The 23337-nt window shown below is 38.5% G+C and overlaps 1 protein-coding gene across 1 annotated transcript in view; it reads left to right on the top strand.

Moving 5' to 3' along the window:
- CTTNBP2 (cortactin binding protein 2) overlaps positions 1 to 18795 on the top strand; it is a gene marked incomplete at its 5' end in the record, with an annotated part of 54926 nt that extends 36131 nt beyond the window's left edge. Inside the window, 8 exons of the mRNA XM_009579579.1 lie at positions 78 to 265; positions 6245 to 6423; positions 10044 to 10249; positions 10477 to 10662; positions 12927 to 12987; positions 13899 to 14031; positions 15948 to 16049; positions 18056 to 18795. Of these exons, the coding sequence (XP_009577874.1) occupies positions 78 to 265; positions 6245 to 6423; positions 10044 to 10249; positions 10477 to 10662; positions 12927 to 12987; positions 13899 to 14031; positions 15948 to 16049; positions 18056 to 18301 (1301 nt within the window). The remainder of the gene's footprint in view (positions 1 to 77; positions 266 to 6244; positions 6424 to 10043; positions 10250 to 10476; positions 10663 to 12926; positions 12988 to 13898; positions 14032 to 15947; positions 16050 to 18055) is intronic.
- Positions 18796 to 23337: the final 4542 nt, after the last annotated feature.

Below are 23337 nucleotides of genomic sequence, written 5' to 3'. Positions count from 1 at the left end.
CACTGCTTCTTGCTTTTATATGAAATCATGTCAAAGCTTTGAGTATTTCAGTAAAATTTTTTATGGTTCATTTTTAGCAAATGGAGTTTCTGGTGCCTTTTACTTTCATGAGAATTGCTTTTTACTGGGGACAATCGCAAAGTGTCATCTTCATGGCTCTGACCTGCTGGGTCAGCAGCATTTCCGTTGGGTTCAACTTAGGTGGGATGGGGAACCAATGCGTGGCTTGCTTCAAAGGTTTTTAAGAAGAAAAGTTATAAACAAGGTAAGAACTTGAATCGGCTTCAGCAGTTTTGTTCATCACTAGGTCTGTGAAATATGTATGATGGTAATGTCAAAAGCTGAGCAGATAACTAAGTTATTTCAGGAAAAAAACATTCATTTCTGGGAAGATACATTCTGTGTATCTGTAAATGTTGTGCTTGGCCTCATATGGGAAGGTGTGTGGCCATGGCTGATTAACATAAACACACAGGTTGTCTGCAAATAATGATACTGTGGATACTTGCTTATCCACTATATAAAAACATCCTTCAGTAATTTTTTTCATCTTCTGTGTAAGCATGATAGTAAGAATCTGTTCAGCAAATGTAAAATCTCTTTCTTGAGGAATTTATTCTATATATTGTGGTGGGTTGACCCTGGCCAGTTGATGAACCAGCTCATGGATGGGAGCCAGGGAGTCTCGGTTTGTGCAATATTGCCGCTGGTGCACCGTCCTGGTAGCAATTGGCACCTGCTGTTCTTCAACTCGCAGCAATCCCACAAAGAAAGGATCTTCCGAGAGGCCAGGCAGGGTAAATAGCTCTTTGGTCTTCTCTGTGTTGACAGTGGCTACATCAAAAGCCCATCGGTACCCCCTTGAAGTACCCTCTCCTGAGGTAGTCTATGCCAAGGATACAAGGGACCTCTGGACCAGTCCCACTTGTCCCCTGTTAAGCTCACCTCAGCCTCCAATACCGACAATTCCTGGCATCCCCCTGTCACTCCAGAAATCCAGATGCGCTCTTTGGTCTTCTCTGTGTTGACAGTGGCTACATCAAAAGCCCATCGGTACCCCCTTGAAGTACCCTCTCCTGAGGTAGTCTATGCCAAGGATACAAGGGACCTCTGGACCAGTCCCACTTGTCCCCTGTTAAGCTCACCTCAGCCTCCAATACCGACAATTCCTGGCATCCCCCTGTCACTCCAGAAATCCAGATGCGTTCTGGCCCCCTATACCCTGATGGCACCAGCGTACACTGTGCACCAGTGTCTGCCAAAGCCTTATAGTTCTGTGGGTCTGATGTGCCAGGCCATCGAATCCACACACTCCAGTATACCCGGTCATCCCTTTCCTCCTCCTGGCCAAAGGCAGGGACCCTCTATTCCTGTTCCTGGTCAGAGTATTCATTGTCTGACCCTTGTAGTGCCAGACCAGAAGTCCCCTCACCAGGATCAATTTCAGTTATTCTGTGTCTGGGAGATCGCTGATTGCCTTCTTGTGTCTCTACAGCAACTAAGTTGACAGCCTTCTTGGCTTCCCTCTCAGTTTGCGCACAGGGGCTTCCAGCTTAAAGGTGGGTTCACCATCCCCCTTCCTCATGTCCTCCCCCTGGTCATGCAGGAAGAACCAGAGTGTTCCATGCGGCATGCGCCTGGGGGTCCCTTTCCCTCTGACCAGGGCAGGAGAGGACTGATTTCGTGGGGTGCCCCTGACAGCCAAGGCACTGGCCCGTAGGGATGAGGAGGTACAGAGATTTTCTTCAAAGTTTTGGAGCCAAGAAGACATTCTCTCCACACTTGGTGTATCCATATCCAGGCAATACATTGCTGCCAAGCTGTTAGAATATGATGCTGGGGCACTTTGAATCACTTTCCTCCACATGACCCATGTGCACAGGACATCTTCTGGACCTTTGGAGACCTCATCATTGTCTAGATCACTGTAGATGACTTCCAGCACTGCTAATTCGCTCAGGTACTGGATGCCTTCATCTGCGGTAGTCCACTTTCCTGGGGAGTTCACAAGATCTTCCTTGAATGGATATCTTGCCCTCATACTTGAGAGGAGCGTCTCCAGAGACTACTGCAAATTACTGCCTCTTTTCCAATTCCTCTCTCAATTCCCCAGTTTCTAGCAAGGGATCCCAGCTGTTGGTCTTCCATACCTTCTGATTGGCCCCATTATCCCAGCGTTGGAGCAGCTAGGCAGCAATCCGCTCAGCTGGCTGGTGGCTGTAATCTTTCCGCATGTCTTGAAGTTCTGTTCAGGTCAGGGACTGGGTAGTTTCCGTTTCCTGTCTTAATTCTCTCACTCCTTCCTCCAATTTCTTTGTTGAAGGACTGGCTTCTTGATCAAACCTTTCCTCTTCTTCCTCCTCCCTTACTAATCGATGATATGGACCCGTTGTTTTCCTTGTCTGATGTTTCTTTTTCACTCCTGGGGCAATTACTGTAGTTGTTGTTTGGGTCCCTGCCTCAGCCACAGTCCTCTGAGAGTCCTGGACTGTGGCTTGATAGGCACAGGCCAGGCCCCAGTACAGTGCTAGAAGCCGCTGGTTTTCATTGGGGTAGGCAAGGCACCCTTCTATCAGGTGGTGTGTCAGTCTACCAGGGTTGCTTGCCTGTTCAGGCGTAAAGTCCCTGGTTATGGGAGGTGATAACAGCCCTAGGAACCTGCCCAAATCCCTCCACACAGCCTGCCATCCAAGGACCGGCCGCCTCAGGGCACATTTCAGTATTGCCTCACGCAAACGTTGTCCTCTCTTACACCAGGACAACGCCAGATTCCACAAACAAATATTCCATAATATGCTAACAGTGTTAATTAGAGTATTAAACAGCTCACGTAAGGGTGAACAAGGACCTTGGGAACCTGCATAATAAAACCATCCACATCAATCCCGGGTAGGAAGAGGGAGATACGTACCCTCATCCTCTCCACAAGATAGCTCTCCCAGCACAGCAAGGCCATCAATGCCAGGGCAAAGCACATAACCATTGTTTGTATTAAAGCGTTCCCAAGCTCAGCAAAATAAAGAGATAAGCAGCGCAGCCAAAAAACTCCGTGACCCGCATAGTAGTTATTAAGTGGCAAGCTCCTGTAGCTATAGCACGCTTAATACAAAACTGCCATTGTCTCATGCCTCATGTTGGGCGCCAAAAAGGACTGTGGTGTGTTGACCTTGGCTGGACGCCAGGTGCCCACCAAGCTGCTCTATCACTCCCCTCCTCAGCAGGACAGGCGGGGAAAAAATAAAATGGAAAGAAAACTCATGGGTCAAGATAAAGGCAGTTTAATAAAGCAAAAGCAAAGGCCGCGCACGGAAGCAAAGGAAAACAAAAGATTTATTCTCTACTTCCCATCAGCAGGTGATGTCCAGCCACTTCCCAAGGAGTAGGGCTTCAGTACATGTAGCGGTTGCTCTGGAAGACAAACATCCTCATAATGAATGCCTGCCCTCCTACTACTTTCTCTTAGCTTTTATTGCTGAGCAGACGTCATGGAATATCCCTTTGGTCAGTTTGGGTCAGCTGTCCTGGCTATGTCCCTTCCCAAGACCTTGCCCACCCCCAGCCTACTGGTGAGGGGGGAATGTTGGAGAGACAGCCCTGATGCTGTGCGAGCCCTGCTCAGCCGTAGCCAAAACACTGGTGTGTCATCAACATCTTTCTAGCTACCTATACAAAGCACAGCACTATGAGGGCTGCTCTGGGGAAAATTAACTTCATCTCAGCAGACCCAATACATATATCTAAAATAAGATAGTTATATGTCCTGTGTGTATTGTCTAAGTTTTAAGCAGCAAAAAGAGTTTTCATGATTTTCAAACCAAAGAGGAAAGAGGAGTGAAAATACCTCAGTAGGGAAATTGTTTTGACCCAATAGGCCTGCTGAAGCTGGAACAAAAGTCCAAAAGAGAATAAAGATGGGAAGTGTGTTTTAACATGAATAAAGAAATGGAGGATGGGAAATGAAAAGAAAGATGTGGGCAAAAGCAGAATGTGGGATTTTGAAAGTCATTTGGAAGAAAATCATTCCAGTGTGATAGCAGCTATTGCAGACAGCCAGGCAGTGTTAGACATTGGGAGGGGGAGTTTAATCAAAACAGCTGCAAAGGAAAATATTCTTGGCAGCAGAGTTTTGAACAGGCTTAAAAAGGGAGATTGTTCTAGGAACAGAAAAAACTGTCAGTAGTAAAAAGTCCTGGTCTGGGACAACAGACCCACTGTCAGTTCCGAGTGTTCAGCTGTACATATCTTGGTTATCCTTGGGGGTGTCATCTCCTGTATCCTGTGCCACAGTTCTCATCTATAAAAGCTTACTGATTCACAGAGATCCTAAAGTGGAAGTGTGTGGTAACTGAACATTGCAGTTATGATAATGAGGAAATTTAGAAACATTCCCAGATATTCTTCAACAGCAAGAACAGGAATACAGAATATAAAAAAAGAATCATGTGAAATGTACCAGTGAAACTCGTAATAGATTACTTTTCTTAGATCACTTTTTTCAGGTGCACAATTATTTATAAATACTTTTTCCTGCGGGAAACATTGTTTACTTTTTTCCCCCCATGTGCTTTAAATCTTTGAGTCCCTACAGACATAGTAAGCTGGAACCATCATGAGTGGTTGTCTGGTTGAGGGTATGAATGGTTTCCAGAATCCTTGCAAAAGGTGTAGGTGGGTTGGTTGAAGCTGGTATCTTGCAGATACGCTATAGTGCTGGAATGAGGTACAGGCCAGAGGACAGTGCAATAAAAGTATGTAGCAGAATTCTCCTCCATCCTTGTGAGGAAAAAGACTGTATTCTCAAGCCTACACTGGAGAATATCTAGTGATCTAAGCCCCTTTATAAAAGGACAGAAACACTTTGATCATAGATCATTCGAGATCAAAGAGAAGGACTGTCTTCAGTTGAGCACAAGGCCAAGAAATACAGCAATGCAGACAATTGCAGAAGCAGTGGTGTTCTGACTTGTTCACAAAGGCTGGATCAAACTTACTCTGCCAAACTGCTTTGGCTAACAGAACTTGTAGCATCATGTAATAGATGTCATTTTCAGGCTATTTTGTTTAGGTTTAAAAGCAATCCTTAGTCTCATAGGTTAGTTTAACAATGTAATAGGTTCCTACCTCTGACTGAAGTTGAACAGAATTTGGGTAGTAATCTCACTGAGTTTATTTTCTCTAAAGCATATATGCAGATGGTGGCTATTTGGAGAAAAAAGCCATGTGTCTTCCTGTATCTTCCCTAATTAAATAATGAATAAAAATGCCCAGTGTGCTAGTATGTTTTTTTTAAATACATACATGTGCTATATGCAAACTGCAAACTCAAATGTTAGTTGGTGTGGTTCTTAAAATAGTGGATTCCAATGTTAAAAATAGAAGAAAGTTTAATCTGTTATAAAAATCTAAGGGAAAGTAAAAGCACATTTATTGTTTGAACAATAGACTATTTCTGAGATCCTTGCTTGTGCCTTAATAGTCTTGTTTTCAGATGAAAAGCTCTTTTTCCCTTATTTTGGGCTATTAGGATATATGGGAACACTTTAACTGTTTTTCTATATTAACATTAAATTGTTCACCTGTAGACTGTCAAGAAGCTCTGGCTTCAGTGCTAGCAAACACTATGGCATCTTTTAATGCTTCCTTTAATTCAAACTGTTCCAGAAGATAATCCTAGGATTAGGATGATGAAGACTGTAACTTAGAGTCAGATGAAATAGAAGATTTTTCTGGCACCAAATAATTTGCCTTTAACAGGCGTGCTAAAAAATGTAAGTCTTAGAGGAAGGCATCTTTCCTTCATTGCTACTAAGTATAAAATCAATATAGAAATCCACTGAGGATATGCCTGGGTCAGATGTTCCTGTTCAGTGTGATTGTATGTTCTTTTATATGCCCTATTTATATCATATGTGTTGCATAGGATATGGTAGGTGTATTTTGCAATCCTAATCTTAAACACCATAGACAAAGCACTACTGCCAAATTTGTGTCTCAGTTTCCCACAAGAAAGTAGAGACATATTAGTTTATTGGTAAGGAGGTATCTTTTAAAGTGTAGTTGGGGAAATAAGTTTTAATACAAGACTTCAGTAAACTCTGTAAAAAAGTTTGACCAGTTTTTGACTGTTCCTGATTTTCATAATAGCAATATCGCAGGGAAAAAAAATGCAAGCCTTCTTGGGGTTTCAAGGAAAGTGTTTGCAGCAGAGGGCTTATGTTGTGTCAAACATCTTTTTTCTCTGCAGTTCAGAGGCAAAGTGCCTCCTCCATGTGATCCTGTGTGCAAGATCATAGACTGGATTCTTGCTGTTTGGCACCAGCTGAACTCTTGCTTATCACGTCTAGGAGCGCCTGAAGCACTTATGGGGCCAAAACATTTCTTCTCTTGTCCTGTGGTGCCAGGGCATGGCCAAGCGACAGTGAAGTAAGATTTCTATTTCCTGTTTGACATTGGTCAGTGCCAACTAGATACTTATTACAAATGTAGCAGCTATGCTTCTCCCAAAACCCATCTGACTCAGCAACCTTGAAAATATTTTAGCAGAAGTTATTGAAAGTTTTAAGACTTTTGTTTGATATTTAATTACTAGAAGGGCAATTCTGAAGGACACAAGTGGGAACTAGGTGTCTAACACCGGTTGAAAGTCGGTCTTTTTTTGTGATCTTTCAGATATTTTCTGACACAGAGGTTGCAAAATATTACTTGTACTGGAATGGCTAATATTGCTCAACCCTTTAAAGGTTTTGTTCTTCATTTCAAGACAGCACTGTAAAGAAAACTGTTCATTAGCGAACAGACTAAATTAAGGTTCAAGAATTCTGAGCTTGAAAAGTTGGTAAAGTTTCCTTTTGAGGAAAGTTGTAGATGAGGGAAATCTAGAGAAGTGGAATTATTTCTCACTCTTTTTAATATCTGGTATCATTTTTAAACACACATAAAATTTCACAGATGTATTAGCATAGTAAATAAGGCAGATATATATTTTTTAGCTATACACATGGTTAGATGTTCAGTAAAATAAAAAAAGAATGATGAAAATTTTGTCTGTTCCTGCATAGTGCATATTGCGTGAACATCTGCTCACATCCCAACTTTCCTGAAAATGCTAGCAAGTGATACAAGAAATAATTACAGAATTTTAAAATATATTAATTTCATACTAAGATGTTGCTTAGGTACATTAGAAAGGTAATGAGCCCCTAATTAAAATTCAAACTTATTCAGAACTCAAATAATAATGTTGGTTTCTGGCAATGCAACATTACTTTTCTCATTCTGCATCATAGCGTTCTCCTTAATTGCCACTTCTGTTCCCTCTCTGACTTTTCTCTCTTGCACTAGTTTCCGCTAACCCTTCTTCCAGTGTCCTTTGCTTAGCATATGCACTGGCTTTCTCATCTTTTGTTCTGTCTGCAGTTCTTGATACATTTTGCTTGTTCATTTTCCCTTTTTTTTTTTTTTTTTCCCTAAAAGGACAGATTATCTAATATCCAGAGTAATTATCAGAGTCTAAATGTAGATGTAGCATTGACTTGAAATTTTATGGGTGCTATGAAATAAAAAAAGAATAGAGTATACCATGCATCCATCTCCTGTCTTCCTCTTGAATCATGTCCTCTGAAATGTCTTAATCATTTATGTATTGCAAGGCCATTAGTAGAGGACAGAAAAACTATTCTTTAGATACTTTAATTATGCGTTTCTGAGTTTGGATTTCTCCTAAGTGTAACTTTGACTGGATTAACAATGCTTTATTTTGAGCACAACCCCAAAATGTCTTTTACAGTAGTGATATGCCATCTGACTCCTCATTTTAATGTAGTTTTTGTCCACTAATAAACAATTTAAAAGCACAGCTCCAGTGAGCACTTACTGGATGCTTTTAGTTTAGTAGCGTGATGGCTAACAGTGTGGTCATATAACCAGCAATAAATAGGTTTAATTAGCACCTCACTGGTTGCTGTTATTTCAATCTAATTAACCACTCCTGTCTTCTTGCCCCTCCTCTCCATTGTGCTATTCTGCTGCTTTTTGCATTTGTTAAAGCTTCACTGAGTCAGTTCAACTCATTAAGACAGTAGACAGCTATCTACAAACTGGTATTTGTTCTGGGCTAAGTGTTAGCACAGGCGAGTGGTAGAAGCAGACAGCTGGGAAGGGAGAGAGAAGGCGTGACAGGAAATTGTTTCCTGCTGTGTGCTGTTTCATGTAGCTTCACATGTTTTGGGGACTAGAGGGAATAAATGAGGAAAGTTTTAGCTACATTTTTTTCTCTTTTTTTGATCTAGGGAATTAAAGATGATGTTCTGACAGGAAAGAGTTTCACTTTACAGCTCTTTTTCAGGGGCAGGGGGGTGCTACACCTTTCCTAAGTATCAGCTATATCAAAGAACTGGGGACTTGATCAAGATGAGTGCAAACTTAAGGCTGAATTTAAACACCAGGTTGGAATTTTATTTAGAGAGGATGGCATTGTACTGCCCATCAGTTGTTAACTGTTAGGTTAGAATGAGCTCAATTAGTTTTATCTTTGCAGAGTTCATTTCTGACCATTTATACTAGCAGTATTGCAAAATGTCAAGAGCTTGCATAGGCAGAAATGGAGAGATAGAATTCTTTATTACTAAAGTGAAAGCAATTGTTTATTTTGGTAGCTTAATTCAGCTAGCAGAAGCAGACTGTGTCTATACGGAATGGTATCTACAACATTATGCTAAGGAAGCTTCAAGGAACATCTCCAGGATGCATTTTACATCTTATTTTAATAACTGTACTAATTATTTTTCTAAGTAATGTAACTTTTATCAAGCTTATACCAGCACTTTGCAGTATGGTTATATATCATAAAACCTCAATTCTATGCTTCATAACTAACCAAAAATACATCTATCAAATGATTCATGCATTCTAATTTTAAAAAACAACAACAACAACAAAACAAAAAACCCCACACACACAAAAAAAAAAGGGCCAAAAAAGTTGTCATAATCTTTTGGGCAGTAAGATGCCATATCAACGTATCCAACAAAATGGTTCATTTATGTCAAACAGACATTTTAGCCTTCACTTTTTCTGAATGGATTTCTGTAAAGCTAAAACACAGCATTATAGCCTATCATTTCTTATAGACCTTTAATATAAACCCTCTGACTCTCAATCTTACCATCTTCTTCCCATAAGAGGGTATAAGGAAAAAAAAAGAGTTGGATCTGAGCTAAAAAAGATTGTCTCAGTCTCTGTTATAGATGTGAGCTGAGCCCTAAGCCTGAAACTCCTAGCCTTGAGAACTATAAGCTGTAAGAAATAGCATTTATTTATTTGCTAATACAAATTTTTCACTTCTGTGCTAAAACAGCATAATATTTCTCTCTTAGAAAAGCAAAAGTCCCAGAAGAACCATGTCCCTTTGAAACAAATTTTTGTAATCGGACCCAGTCTCTAAACCAGACAATCTGGAAAATCCACAGCATCCTGGAAACACAGTTCACCATAGATCAAATAAACAAAAGGAGAGTGAGAGCAAGGCAGATTTCTGTACGAATAGAAAGGTCTTGTGAGCTGGACAAGTTAGGAAATGGAAGAATACTGGAAAGGGTGCAATCATAACTGAATACCTCCTTTTTCCCACTCTGGCAGCAAATAGGCAATGAAAGAACACCTGCAAGCATGGAAACTTCTCCATGCACCGGCAAAGGTGAAAGAGGATTTTTTTGTATATACATGAACACACATCTTTCTGGGATATTCTTTCTTTTAGCCTTAAAATGAAAATGACGTTTTATAGTCCTGATCTGAAGGAGGGAAGGCATCAGATGGTAAATAGTTTGCCAAAGCAACCTGAAGAAATTCAGGTCAAATAATTTAATATAAAACAAACAAGTAAGCCTTAAATAAAATCAATTCCTCTCTGACATGGGGTACAATAGGAAGGCCAAAATATATGTGCTTCCTGAAAATGCAAAATCTGATATGTTACCCAAAGTATAAAATCTTGGGTTTTGATAATTGTCTCTGAAGTTAAGGGATTGTTTGTGTGCCTACAGGTGGATGTCCAAGTTATGGAATGCTGTGATAGCTCCCAGAGTTCAAGAAGCAATACTCTCCAGAGCCTCTGTGAAAAGACCATCTGTACCAGGACAAGCAATAGCCAACAAAAATCCTAGCCAAGGCCAACAGGCTGTTGTTAAAGCTGCTCTCAGTATCTTGCTAAATAAAGCTGTTTTGCATGGCTGTCCGCTACCCAGAACAGGTAACAGTGAACAGTCGGAAAAGCAAGTCGTCGTACATTGCCAAAGTGGGGCTTTTAACTGGTTGATTCCTTTTTTAAAACTTCCACAAAACATAACTGTAATTATGATGGGAGGTGTGTGGTTAAAAGCATTTACAGTCACTAAACTAAGTAGTTGTGTAAGGCAGTTAAAGAAGAACCATTTGCAACAGTCAATTCTTCTTAATGTTGTTCTACTTTTGTTTCAGAGCTAGATAATTATATAGCAGATTTTAAGGGAGGAAATTTTCCTTTATCCGTGGTTTCGAGCTACAAAAATTGTAGTAAGAAAAGAGGTGAGAATGCTTCTTGGAGAAAAGTGAGCACAAGTCCTCGCAAAAAGTCAGGCCATTTATCCTCCCAGCCATGGAATAAGCAGGAGACAAATACTGAAGGTAAAGCTTTCTATTTTCAATTATGAAAGAAGGTGTGGGGGTTTAAGCTGCATCGATATGAATCTAACTTTTCTTCTACATCATGAATTAAAAATTAAAAATTCTCAATTAACACTTAGGTTTATGTTTACCAATAAAAAATTGTTCACTTTTTTTTTCCCCAAAATTATTTCTTTGTGACTGTGAGGTATCCTAATTAATTTTTGTTTGTTTGTTTGTTTGTTCTAATGCCCTTCCTGTTGTCTGATAATGAGGTAGGCTTTGGCTCAGATGGTGGAAGATTGGGCACTGGTTCCACCTCATATTGCAGAGAATCATAGAATCATAGAATCATTAAGGTTGGAAAAGACCTCTAAGATCATCAAGTCCAACCGTTAACCCAACACCACCATGCCCACTAAACCATGTCCCTAAGCGCCTCATCTACACGTCTTTTAAATACTTCCAGGGATGGTGACTCTACCACTTCCCTGGGCAGCCTGTTCCAAGGCCTGACCACTCTTTCAGTAAAGAAGTTTTTCCTAATGTCCAGTCTAAACGTCCCTTGGCGCAACTTGAGGCCATTTCCTCTCGTCCTATCGCTTGTTACTTGGCAGAAGAGACCAACCCCCACCTCGCTACAACCTCCTTTCAGGTAGTTGCAGAGCGCGATGAGGTCTCCCCTCAGCCTCCTCTTCTCCAGGCTAAACAGCCCCAGTTCCCTCAGCCGCTCCTCATAAGACTTCTTCTCTAGACCCTTCACCAGCTTCGTTGCCCTTAAGAATGATGTTCTATTGCTCTCTTCCTCAATACCAGATAAGAGAAAGCTTCATTACTTGATTGGTACTCTTTAGTTCTGCACCTAATTGACAGTATATCTAATTTGGGGGGTTTTTTACACATACTTTATAGCTTCACTACAATAATTTCTATTGCCTGAATCCAAGTAAAAATAAATGAATACATGCATCCTCAGATCATGCATCCCTTGTTCAATCTTATTAGATAAATTGAGTAGAATAATCTAGAAGCCCTGTAGTGGAAGGAAAAGATCTTTGGTTTTAAATTGAAGATTTTTGTTTGATTTTCACTTTAATTGCAACACATAAATGTAAAAAATTCTGTAGTCACAGATATGTAAAATTTTCAAGAAGTTTCCACATCATTTTCAGTATGCTGCTTGATAAAGAAGGCTTTATATGACTGGGTCTATGCATGTGTATAAATGTGAAAGTTATATTAGTAGCTGGCACTTTGGAAATCTCTTTCCACCTCAAGATCATAAGGCATCTAACAAGCAGTTTACTACACAGGGATAACATCTGGATATATGCAGAAGCAACATATTATTCTTTTAAAAGTACACATCTGTCTAGAATGAAAACTTGAGAATACCATAACCAAATACAATGTTGAACAGGAAAGCTTCTACAGGACAAAATCAAACAACTTATTTTTGCGTTCAGAAAATGAAGGTAACTCCTTCAGAGAGAAGTGTTAGGAAGGGATTTAGAGAGAAAGAGGTTTCTCCACACACACACTTTAGAAACTGTCAGATTCTAGCCTCAATTATGTCATATATAAAAGACTGAAATACCTGATGCTTGGGACTTTGTAATGTTAAATTGAGCTATTCATTTCTTCAGCTCTTGTTCAAAAAGAAGTCTGCTTTTGCTGAACTGCAACTCTAATGTCCTGATTTTGCTTGCTAGTTCTCTGTTTGAATTGCGAATTTATCTAATCCGGCTAAGAGGATTTAAGAAATCAAATGAACATAAGTAGGATGGTTGATACTGTATGTTGTACCTGAGAATGTTCCTGGAGTCCAGTTAATATCTGTGAATATGAGTAAAAAATGGGATGGTGAATTTAATTTTAGTAGCCTTCCATTTCTGACTATCAGAATCAAATGTTGTGCCTGATTCCAAGTAAGGATAAGTTGTTTGATTTTACTTAAATGAAGCAAACTTAAATATTTTCCTGTTGACATGTGATTTCTCATTGAGGGAACCAGTAAGGGTGGTTCAAGTACCTCGCACAGAAACCTCACGTTCTGTCTTCCAAAAGCTTGGGCAACTCATGCCCCATTTGCCATTTTAGCAGTTCCATGTGGCCCTAATGCTACTCTGAACAGTTTCAAGGGATGTATTCTGATCTTTGACAGATTCTGTTGATATAATTAGCCAGCAAATGGGAACACATTTTCCCAGTTTATCACAGATTTTAGAATGAAGAAATCAACACACATGATAACACACTAATAAGTCAATCTCTCTTTTGTGCAGGTATAAAATCTAAGACTATGTTGCAACCAAACTGTAAGAAAAGAGCTTCTCTCACCACAAAGTAAGTTTTAATTTCTGATATTTGTAACACTTAGCAAACAATAAAGATGATAAAATTGTGTTGTAAACCAGCACATTATAATGAACAGATGAAGAATTTGTATTTAGTAATGTTTTGGTTCTACATCTGAAGGAAGGAATCCTTTTTAATTTTCTTTTCTGAGAGAAAACAAAATTTATGTGCTTCGATATAATTTTAGAACCCATTTCTGTAATTCAAACCTTGCAGCACTACATGTCTTTATGTTACAGAATAGTCTATGACTTAAGAATATTATGTAACACTTCCTCTGCCATGAAAAGCCAACCGTATGCTTTTTTTCACCTGGCATTGTATTTTAAAAACTCCTCTGGCTCTTTTAGCTTACTGAATGGCAATTCAAAATGGCATAGTACACACATTTTAGTCTAAACGATACAGAGTTTCTCTAAGAAAGTGTATGAATTAGCCAGAGGGAACTGCATTTGAGACTTGACTTTAATCTGAAACCTTGGTTCTACCACATTCACAGGCACAGAGAGCATAGAATACTTATGCTTCCAGTATGCCAGGGTTTTTTTAAGTGTTTGGAATTAAGTCCAAAAAGGAGAGTGGAATAAAATTGATTGCTTCATCTTAAAAAGAGGAGAATCTTTGAAGATAGTGGGCAGAAGATTCCTTTGTTAGAATTTCAGAATGGAGAGAATAATTTGAATAGAAAGATCTATTATAATATAACAATTATTGACAACTATTGCTGCCACTTACTTAGATGTTATTTTCTTTCTGTTTGTAGTAGTAGTAAAGGTCATTTGGAAAGAAATTACTATTTTCCAGGTGTGTGTAATATTTATTTTTAAATTCTGTATCATAGCTTAATTTTAATTGTTCTCTCGGTTTGTTTGTTTGTTTGTTTGTTTGTTTTTAAGCAGATCTTCAGAGAGGGATCAATTGAGAACGTTAAATCTGGAGCAAAGGCTGTCCCTTGGTTCTGATGATGAAGTAGACCTTGTGCAGGAACTTCAAAGTATGTGTTCCAGCAAATCTGAGCCTGATATAAGCAAGGTAAACACAAGGTTTTTAAATAATTTATGTCATTACCGTATGCAGTTGTTTTCTACGTGTTTAAAATAAATTTTTCATTTACAAGCACTGCTTGAACTGAAGAAAATTATTAAATTATTTGGGAATAAGCCAAAGTCAACTAATAAATTATAGATTTGAGGGTAAGTGTTCTGGTTTAATATACCTTATTTTAAATTACACCTTCACTATTTTTTCTTGAAGAGATTTTTGCAGTAGAGGCTGAAACTTATAAGTTCATAAATGCTAGAGACAATAGCCTTCTCTGCATTATTGTTCCCCATGTTATCTTTCATGCTATCATTGCTTCCACTGGGAAACTGTTTTGTAGTCTTAAAGACATAGAAAGTTTTTCCTCATATGCATTGCACATTTGGTTTGTTTAATGTAGTCCCACTAGCCATCACAGAACTGGCTCAAAGCTCCTCTGCTGTGTAGGCAAAATTCAGTTTTGTTGCCCCAAGCGAGAAAGAATGGTTTGGCCTAATTCTTTTTCTTTAACAGTGGCAAAAGAGAGTGGAGGAGGCTTGCAAGGCTCATAGATTTGGGGCTAAGTTCTACCCTGGAATGGGTTGTGGGTGGTTATGGGAGGCCTGCTGGAGCAGAGGGTGGAGCCGTGGATCTCTCTCATTTTCCCTTCTACACCAAAAGCATCCAGCTCTCCCTGTAGCCATAGCTGTTTATTCTTTTCCTTCTTTCCTCCTAGCACAGCTGAAGTAGATGGCTGTGACAGCAGGCTGTGTTCACTCCTGGGCAGCTGATCCGTATCTTTTGCAACACAGATAGAGTCAGTCTTAGGCTATTGTCCACTTTGGCTGTGCATTTACATCCTCTAGGATCTCCCTGAACAGCAATTCCATCAGTTTTGCTTTATTAAGTATTCTGTTTATTCTTAGAAGTCAACCAAGTTTTTATTAAAAAAAGAAATACTGTGTTTGGGAAAACTTTTCAACCTATTTAATGAAATCCTTTATTATGGTATTTTTTTAAAAAGTATTTACAGTACTTGCATGAGTCACATGCACCAAGCTGGCAAGATAATCACTAGTCAGTTAGCAGGGATTTACCATACCTATCCTTGAAAGAATGGGATGTGCTTAAAGAAATGGTAACCAACTTAAAATTGTGTTTAATAACATGTGAAATGTAATTGCTCATTGTTACAATTCAAGGAAATATGGGTTAGATAAGGAAGGAGATAGATGTCACTGTCTTTTGTTCAGTTTCCTCACCATGGGTGGAACCATCCATGACTGGAATTTCTGTTGTTAATTCCCTAGCTGCCTAGTAGAGCCTTGCAGAAGTAAGGGTGCTGTTGCATGTTTTCTTTGTGTGGTGTAATTTCAGGCTGCCATCAGAATAAGTACTTCTACTCTTAATTTGCCCTTTCACTCGAATATGTTCCTGCTGCCTCTGTTATGTTGGGATCAAGTACTTTTGCAGTTGCAGAGTTGAATCGGATCAGCTTGCCCCAGGATAAAGTACCTAGTTTTCAAACTTTGTCTGCTATTGCATGGTCACAAGGTTTGACGGAACATAGCAAGGAAGAAACATGGCAGGAGGAAGAGAAAAGGATCATTCCTTTCTGTGATGTTCCTGGGGCTGGATAAAATTTAATGGGAAACTGCCCTTGAGCTCTGCTGAATAGTATTGCTCTGGAAATTTATGTTTAATCTTTCTCTGATAATAGTCGTTGTGAAATCTCTCTCTTTATATCCCATCTCCTACAAACGCACTCAAGAGTAAAGGAAAGATATTTTAATCGTTCTTTGGATATTTATGCAATGCATTGCACAGGAACTACAAGAAAATAAAATTAAGACTCCAGGATTTGGCAAATTGAAACATAATCTCTGCTGTGAATAACTAAAAAATCACCATTTTCTTATCCTTTTTAGATTGCAGATTCTAAAGATGAGCTATTGATGTTTAATAACTCTCAGAACAATCCTGTATTTTCAGCAAGTGGTACTAACCCAAATAAAACAACAGCACAAAAGGTAGGTGAAACGAGTTTTGTAGTAGGATAGGGAAGGTGTCTTGAGTTTCTCCAAAATCTGAATTCCTGATTGGATCCAAAGAATTAGTGTTCCAGTGCCCTGTTTATTATAAGAATAAACTGTCATGATTCTTAGGAAACTTGCTAGACATACCATGCCAAGTTTCTCCCATGTGTCTTAATGGAAACTAAAGATTTATTAAACAATGGATGTATTTGCTTCAGCTTTCATGTTTACATAAAGCCCTCTCCCTAGGCCAAGTATTGTTGACATTACTTTGACATTATAAGTTATTTGCATCAGATTCTGAGAGAAATAAAAGCTCCGGGTTCATTTTTTCTCCACAATTAATGTTATTCAGTAAGTTTGCAAAAGCACAAAACTTTTTTAAATTCTTGATGTAAAATTGCTGGCTCATGGTTTATTTTTATGCCTTTTTTTTTGTAGTGATGACCCAAATGTATATGATTTCAAACCACTGTTTTCCTAAGTGTTGTTATCTAAGTAGAATTTAGCTGCTCTGGTGTCAAAGCTCTCAGTGGTAGAAATTTTGAGAAGACATGATATTTCATACAGAAGAAAAAAATTGATTTCCTATATCTTTGTGGGAAAATGTTGGCCAAAATGAAGGAAACACAACCCAAACTTCTGCTAGAGGGGAAAGAGGTCTAATTGAATGACAAGCTTTGTTTCTACATTTAGTCATTACTACAACAAATTTATCAAAAATCTAGAAGAGCACAGTCTCAGTTTGAAAGCAGAAGTCAAACTTTTAGAGGCAATTGTAACGATGACAAACCTATGCAGCTGCAAGAACTGGTGTCTGAAAAAGAGTTTGAGATTAGAAAAGCATCCTTTTCTGAAAGTAAATAGAATTCTGTAGGCAAGAAAAGCAATACCGCATGAGCAGAGGAGATCTTTGCAACAGTAATGAGACAAATTACTTAAAAGGGCAACATACCCATGATTAAATTTTTCTTTTAATTGGCTGGAAGAAAAAATGCTTTCAGGAATGTGAAGGAGAAAGAGAAAACTGATCTTTGATCCAGGATACAAACAAATTGATGGAATCAAGGATTAATAAGGAACAGACAGTGATGAATAGTCTGTTTTCATGCCACCAACCTTTACATAAAGAGCAGTAGCTGGTGGTGAAAATGAACTTTTTAATATTGCTTCCCAGATGATGATCTGGATTCAACTGATGCTAATAGTTAAGGTCCTAATTCTCCTTTCCTGTCAGTGGAAAGGTAGGCATCTCTCATGAAAGACATATGTTACTGACCATCGTAAAATGGCTTAACTAACCTCCTTTTCCTTGACTATAAAGGAACAAAAAGTGACAACATACCTGACTTAGGGACTTCAGGTATCTAAATTTGAGCAGGGTGAACATGGTCCAGCTTTTAGAATGTAGCTTCTTAGCATAAATAATTTGAGATGCTAAAATCTAATTTATAAGAAAGCAATCTATAAGATTATGGATTAAAATGTAACTAGCATTTCAACTTCCATTCTTGAAGCATTATTCTTGTCATTATTATTTTGTTACTATTTATGGCCTTGATGGTACAAAAAAAAGTGAATATCTTTATTCAAGCTCTAAAGGTGAATTTTTTGCTCATAACTACCTAAATTTCCATTTTTCCCTTTTAGCTGTGGCTGCAGCTGTCATTTTTCCACAGTAATGAAAGAAAGAACATGTATTTTTGTTTGGGTACTTCTGAAATTGAGACCTCTGAGAATCAAATTTAAGTTTTTTTCAGTGGGAATGCAAAAACCCCATTGATTTAGTTTGGTATTCTAAGATGTTGATGATACTTCCTTTCAGTCAAAGAAGCAGAAAAGAGCCATTGTTTGTTCACCAAGTAGCAAGAAGCTGTCATATTAAACTGCAAAAGATTGTAAATGACAAGGGTTCCATGGGGCTGGTAGGGTTGGCTGGTTGTTTTTCAGGTCGAATGGCAATAATTATTTATACAGAAAATGCTTTTTTTTATTCATAGGATGGAATGCGTCCTCTCAGCAGCAGTCAAACTGTGGAAAGCAGCAATAATAAATCAAAGACAGAGTTGGGTGTTTCAAGAGTTAAATCTTTTCTTCCTGTTCCTAGAAGTAAAGTCACCCAGCCTTCTCAGAATACAAAAAAAAGCAGCAGCAGTAATACAAGGCAAATAGAGGCAGATAATAACACAAAAAGAGAGATTTGGAATTTGCACAAAAAAGAACAAATAGAAAAATCTAATAAATAAGCCTGCCTATCATACAATTTTCTGTGTTCATATAATCTCTATTGCAAAGAACCAAGTACTCAAATATGTAAATATTTTTTAAAAATAAACTGTTTCCCTGTAATGTAAAGTTTGTACAGGACCACAGTTTTATTTCTATGTAAATCAGCTGGAAATTATATTGATTTAAACTTCAGAAATGGGCAGTTTTGCCACCTTCATAGATGTTTTTTTTTTCTTCTTTTATTATGAAAATTACTCATTTAAATGATAATATTCAGGGGTGTTACCACAGGATTCTGTTTGTGTATATACTGTACATAAATATATTCTATTAAGTTCACATGTTAAACTGCATTCAGATGAGTTGCACAATATGTACAGCAATGGCTTAAAGCTATTGAACATGCATTTTAAAGACATGTTTTTATCTTCACTTCATGGCAAATTAATGGAATGTGGCAATAACCAAAATGATTGGAAATGCAGATCAATTACTTTCAGCTACAAGCCATATTAAATACTTTGATTTCCCCATCACCTGCCTGCTGAATTGTGATTTTGTTTCTCCCAAGCTTCTCTTCATCTAAAATGTCATGAATTTCCGTTATAGCTTTTATCTTTTAAAAAAGGAAAGAGATTGAGAAATTAAAATGCAATAAAAGTTATTTTTCTCAGACTCTTATTCTTTGATAGAATTGAAGAAAATGTGATCATTTATTAACTTAGTTTTTCTTGTATACTGTAAAGACTTTTATATACTTCATTAGTGTTTTAAAAGTATCTGAGAAATAATCATGTTTTACAGAAACAGATTTTACTGAAAAGGAATTTGAGCACAAGCTTAACTACAGTATTATCAGAGATAATGTAGTAGCGATAACATGAGTTACTATGTAATTATCAATTTCTATTGTGGATTTAAGATGTAATTGCTGTGAAATGATACTTGAGTTGCAGTTAAAATTAAGTCTTTTTCATTTCCCCCCCCACCACAGAGGTAGATCATGTTCCCACAAGGGAGAGTTTCTACAAAGGGAATATTTCCCCAGTCTCTCCTAACGGTAGCTACAGTTACATACTCGTGAATTGTAATAATGTGGAAACGCTCGCTGTCTCGATACCTCATCTGGTAGGCAGAGGAAAGTGCAGACTTAGATGCCTTCTGATGGGCTATCAGGAGGTGGTTTTGAGAGCTACAGACAGTAACATGGTCATGCCTATAGTTTCCAAAGTAGCGTTTTTCTCAAATTAAGCCTCGAAAAGGAAAGGATTACCTAACTGTTTCCTAACGCTTCACCTTTATATGTAAAACAGTCATCCCAAACTCATGTCAATAAAACTTTTGTACTGCATATTGTCTTCCTGTCTCTCAGTTTGTGTGTGTGTGTTATCTCTATACAGAACATTAGAAGCTTATTTCCGTAATCATTTCCCACACAATATATTTAGAAAGTACGTCTTTCAGTAATCACAGTTTTATTAAAAATTCTTTTTTTTGTGTGATAGTAACTTATAACTGAATACCGATGATTTCTCTAGAGATTGATTTTTCTTTTTTTTTTTTTTTTTGCAGTAATTTTGGTGCTGAAAAATGGGATGCTGCTTTTGCAGTTGGTTCTTAGCAGAATGAGTCAGCTGCAAACTGCTGTAGGTCAGAGCAATGGGTCTCAGCAATTAGGGTCCCTCACGTGCTGAAGCGGTGTGAGCAGTGGTGTGGTAGCTTGTGTGAGAAGCTCAGGCATGGATTTTGTGGCGAGGAGGAACACAAAATGGGAAACTTTTTTTGTAGTGATCATGCAAGTTACAACATCGGGATTTTTAATAACATTAAATCAATTTTTTTTTTAAAAGAGCTATAAGAAAAGAAGAAAAATCCTGACATGCTTCTAAACTAGGTTTGTTCTACGTTGCAAATACACCTTGGAAATGTCAGACCTCATTTAGATCAAGGGTTAGCAGTGTGTTTCTGTGTGGGAAGATCTTCAGCACAGTGTCCTAAAGCATGTTTTGTGATATATTTTAAGACTGTATATTGTCTGTGAGACTCAAAAGTCTTCTGTGCTGTACTTTGAGTGAAAATCTGCAGAAGACAGAGTAACTTTGATCATCTCTTCATGGTTTGAAAGTTAGGTCTCCTGCTAAATTTAGCATTGTCTTTCAATGCCCTTATTATCCTTTCTTTTCTGCCTGCTGTCCTAATCTCTCTCCATCTGCATCTTGTACCTGGTTGACTTCTACCCGCTATGATTTTGTTTGTCTGTCTTTCAGTTCAACACAGTCTGTGATCTTCACACATCTTTAATCACACAGTATTTTGCAGATCTCCTAATTGAATCTTATCTTCTGCAGTAACTGTTAAGCTCCCTTGTTAGGCCATATCAGTTCCTGCCCTCAAATGGTGGAAACCTCATAACCATAAAACAGTTTGGATGTGAACATACTGGCTTCTCTGTTGGTTTATCCTTTGGATTGTGATAGATTGTGCAGAAGCAAGGCAAGGCTCTGTTCATGAGTTCAGGGCTTCACTCTATCTTCAGTCTCTTCCTTGATGCTACAAACAGCGCTCCTCATACATGACTTGTAATATCAACTACTCTCATTTTGGGTTAGTAATGAGCAAAATCTTTTTTTGTCATTCCTTCCTGGGTCTTAAGCAGAGAGGTTTTAAGTGTGCTATATCTATGGTGGACCACACTGCTCCATGCTGCGCTCCGCTCCCATCTATTACCCCTTTCCATGTCTTTGAAAGAGGTAAGTGAAGATAGAGGTACCCTGTCTACGTGGAGGAATATACAGGGAAGTACAGGGAAGCCTCAGAGGTTGCATCCATTCCACAGGCCACTAGGTCAGTGGAAAGACTTCTCATTTAGCCCCTGTCTGACTACACTGTTCCTTTTACACGACTCAATCTCTTCAACCAGGGGAACTTGAAAGATCATCTTCATCCCCAATGACCTTGGCAAGTCCTAAACTTTCCAGCTCTCCACTTCAAGTGAGTCCTGAAAATAGAGGCTTTCAGCATGTCTCTTATGGTTGTTATTTCTTGACAAAGAACATGGAATATGTTCCTTAAAAGAATCTCTGAGGCCATCGGGCAATATTTGCCTCAGTTATTTAGTTGCTGAGCATGAGCTCCAAAATGAAAAGTGTGAAGAAACCTGCTCCATCATTCAACAAAGGCAGCAACATTCATCAACAAGACAAAAATCAGAGGGCCTGAATTTCTGAAGCTCGTCTCTTCCCGTAATGCAGCTCAAGTGATTTACAAAACAAATCAAAACCTTCCATCTTTCCAGTAAAACTGGAGAAGCAAAATAGCCTCTTCAGGTGGAAGATGCTTGAGGAAGGAGCCAATTAGGAGAAAGGATGAGGGACTACTTCCTTGGTGCTAACTCTGGCTAAAGGATGTTTATGATGTTCAAACCATAGTTAAGAGGCTTTAGAATTACGAAGTGGGCTGTTCTTCAGAAACTTGAAGTCAAAGCGACTGTCGAGGCAGCACGAGGTGTGTTTGTGCTGGGCTGTAGCAAAGGCAGACTCATAAGGCAGAAGTTTGCTTTGCGTACAGTTAAGGTATCAGAAAGCAAGGACTTTTAATTGCAAGGATTTAGAGGAACAGAAGAAAGTTTGGAAGAGGGGAAATACTTTCTCAGCACAGTGGTAGTCCAGCTGCAGAAGTTGCATGAAACTCACAGGCTCATCACAGAGACAGCAATGGTAACTGTAGGCCCCTGAACGTATCGGAGTGACACTGACATTCATTTTTATATAGTATGTTTAAAAGGTTTGGGGAGAGGAAATGAAGAAAACCCGTTCACACGTTAAAGCTTTGATCACAATGAGAAAGAACCTGTTGAGAAAGAAGAGAAAATAACAGGCAAGAAAGTTAGACATCACTTGAAAACCTCCAGCTGCATTTAGAAAGGTTGTATTTTGAGGTTGAAGTTAAGTCCCGGTGATTAAAATTAGTAATAATATTGTTTATCCTAGGAACAGGAAATTGGTTTTGGAGAACATGAGGGTTTGTAAAGGAAATGTGTTACTGTATTCCATTGCACGTTGCTTAATTTGCAAGATTTTTAGGCAGCAATTAATTGTCCATCAGTGAACAATTGTACACACGGTTCTAAAGTGCTTTTTTTTTTTCCCCAAATGTTAAATCATAGCCAAGTAATGGTAGAGCTAAAATACTAAATCTATATCAGAAGGAGGAGAAAAAAATTACCAGAATACTTCTTAGGTAAAGTAAATAAAATACAACAAATTATATAGTTCTGAACTAACCTCCAACAATTAATACCAATTCAGAATTAATCCTAATGTGAGGAAATGTTTTAAAAGACACCTTTTCCAAGAACTGCCACATCTCAGCGAAATAACTTAAACCTGTTGCTTGAACAGGGCAGAATTCAAGAAGCGTGGAGGCACTCAGGCGTTCAGCAGCTCTGATACTGGTGTAGCAGGCTGAGGGACATGAGGCTTGTCAAAATGGAGGAGGTGGAACTTAAGAAAGGCTTGGGAAATAGATATTTCATGAATAAAATACTGAAGTTGGTAAGACACTAGTTAAGCAACTGTGAAAGCAAAATTGTTTTTTGGAACAGCAGGCTTGTTTGAGCCCAGTGAGATATTGAGCAGTTTCCATTAATGACGATGATCAAGCTGCTTTGCATAGTTATTTTGTATGTAAGATTTACGAAGATGGCTAAATGTGTAGAGTTCAAGTTTGTTTAGGCTAACCTTGCTTCGTCATTGCTGTCCTAAGTGCTTCTTGGTGCTGTATTAGCAGTTTGGCCACCCTCCTCCTCTGCGCTTAAGGAGTGCTACAGATCCTTTGCAGGGTAATTTCACTCTTCTCAACTTTTTTGGTTTCTTCCAGGCAGGCTGTAAAATCAAACCTTCATGTGTAGCACGAGAGTCAGCATGCTCTTCTCTTTGGCCATGTATTACACACCCCCACCCACCCCCTTTTAATAGTACAAGTGTGTGTTTTTAATAACAAAGTGCTTTGGGAGGTATTCTTTTTTAGGTAGCTGTTTTGTTTTATCATCAAA

Source organism: Fulmarus glacialis, unplaced genomic scaffold, assembly GCF_000690835.1.
Source record: "Fulmarus glacialis isolate BGI_N327 unplaced genomic scaffold, ASM69083v1 scaffold1386, whole genome shotgun sequence".
In the NCBI taxonomy this organism is placed as follows: Eukaryota; Metazoa; Chordata; class Aves; order Procellariiformes; family Procellariidae; genus Fulmarus; species Fulmarus glacialis.
This window is presented reverse-complemented; position numbering and strand designations above follow the sequence as displayed.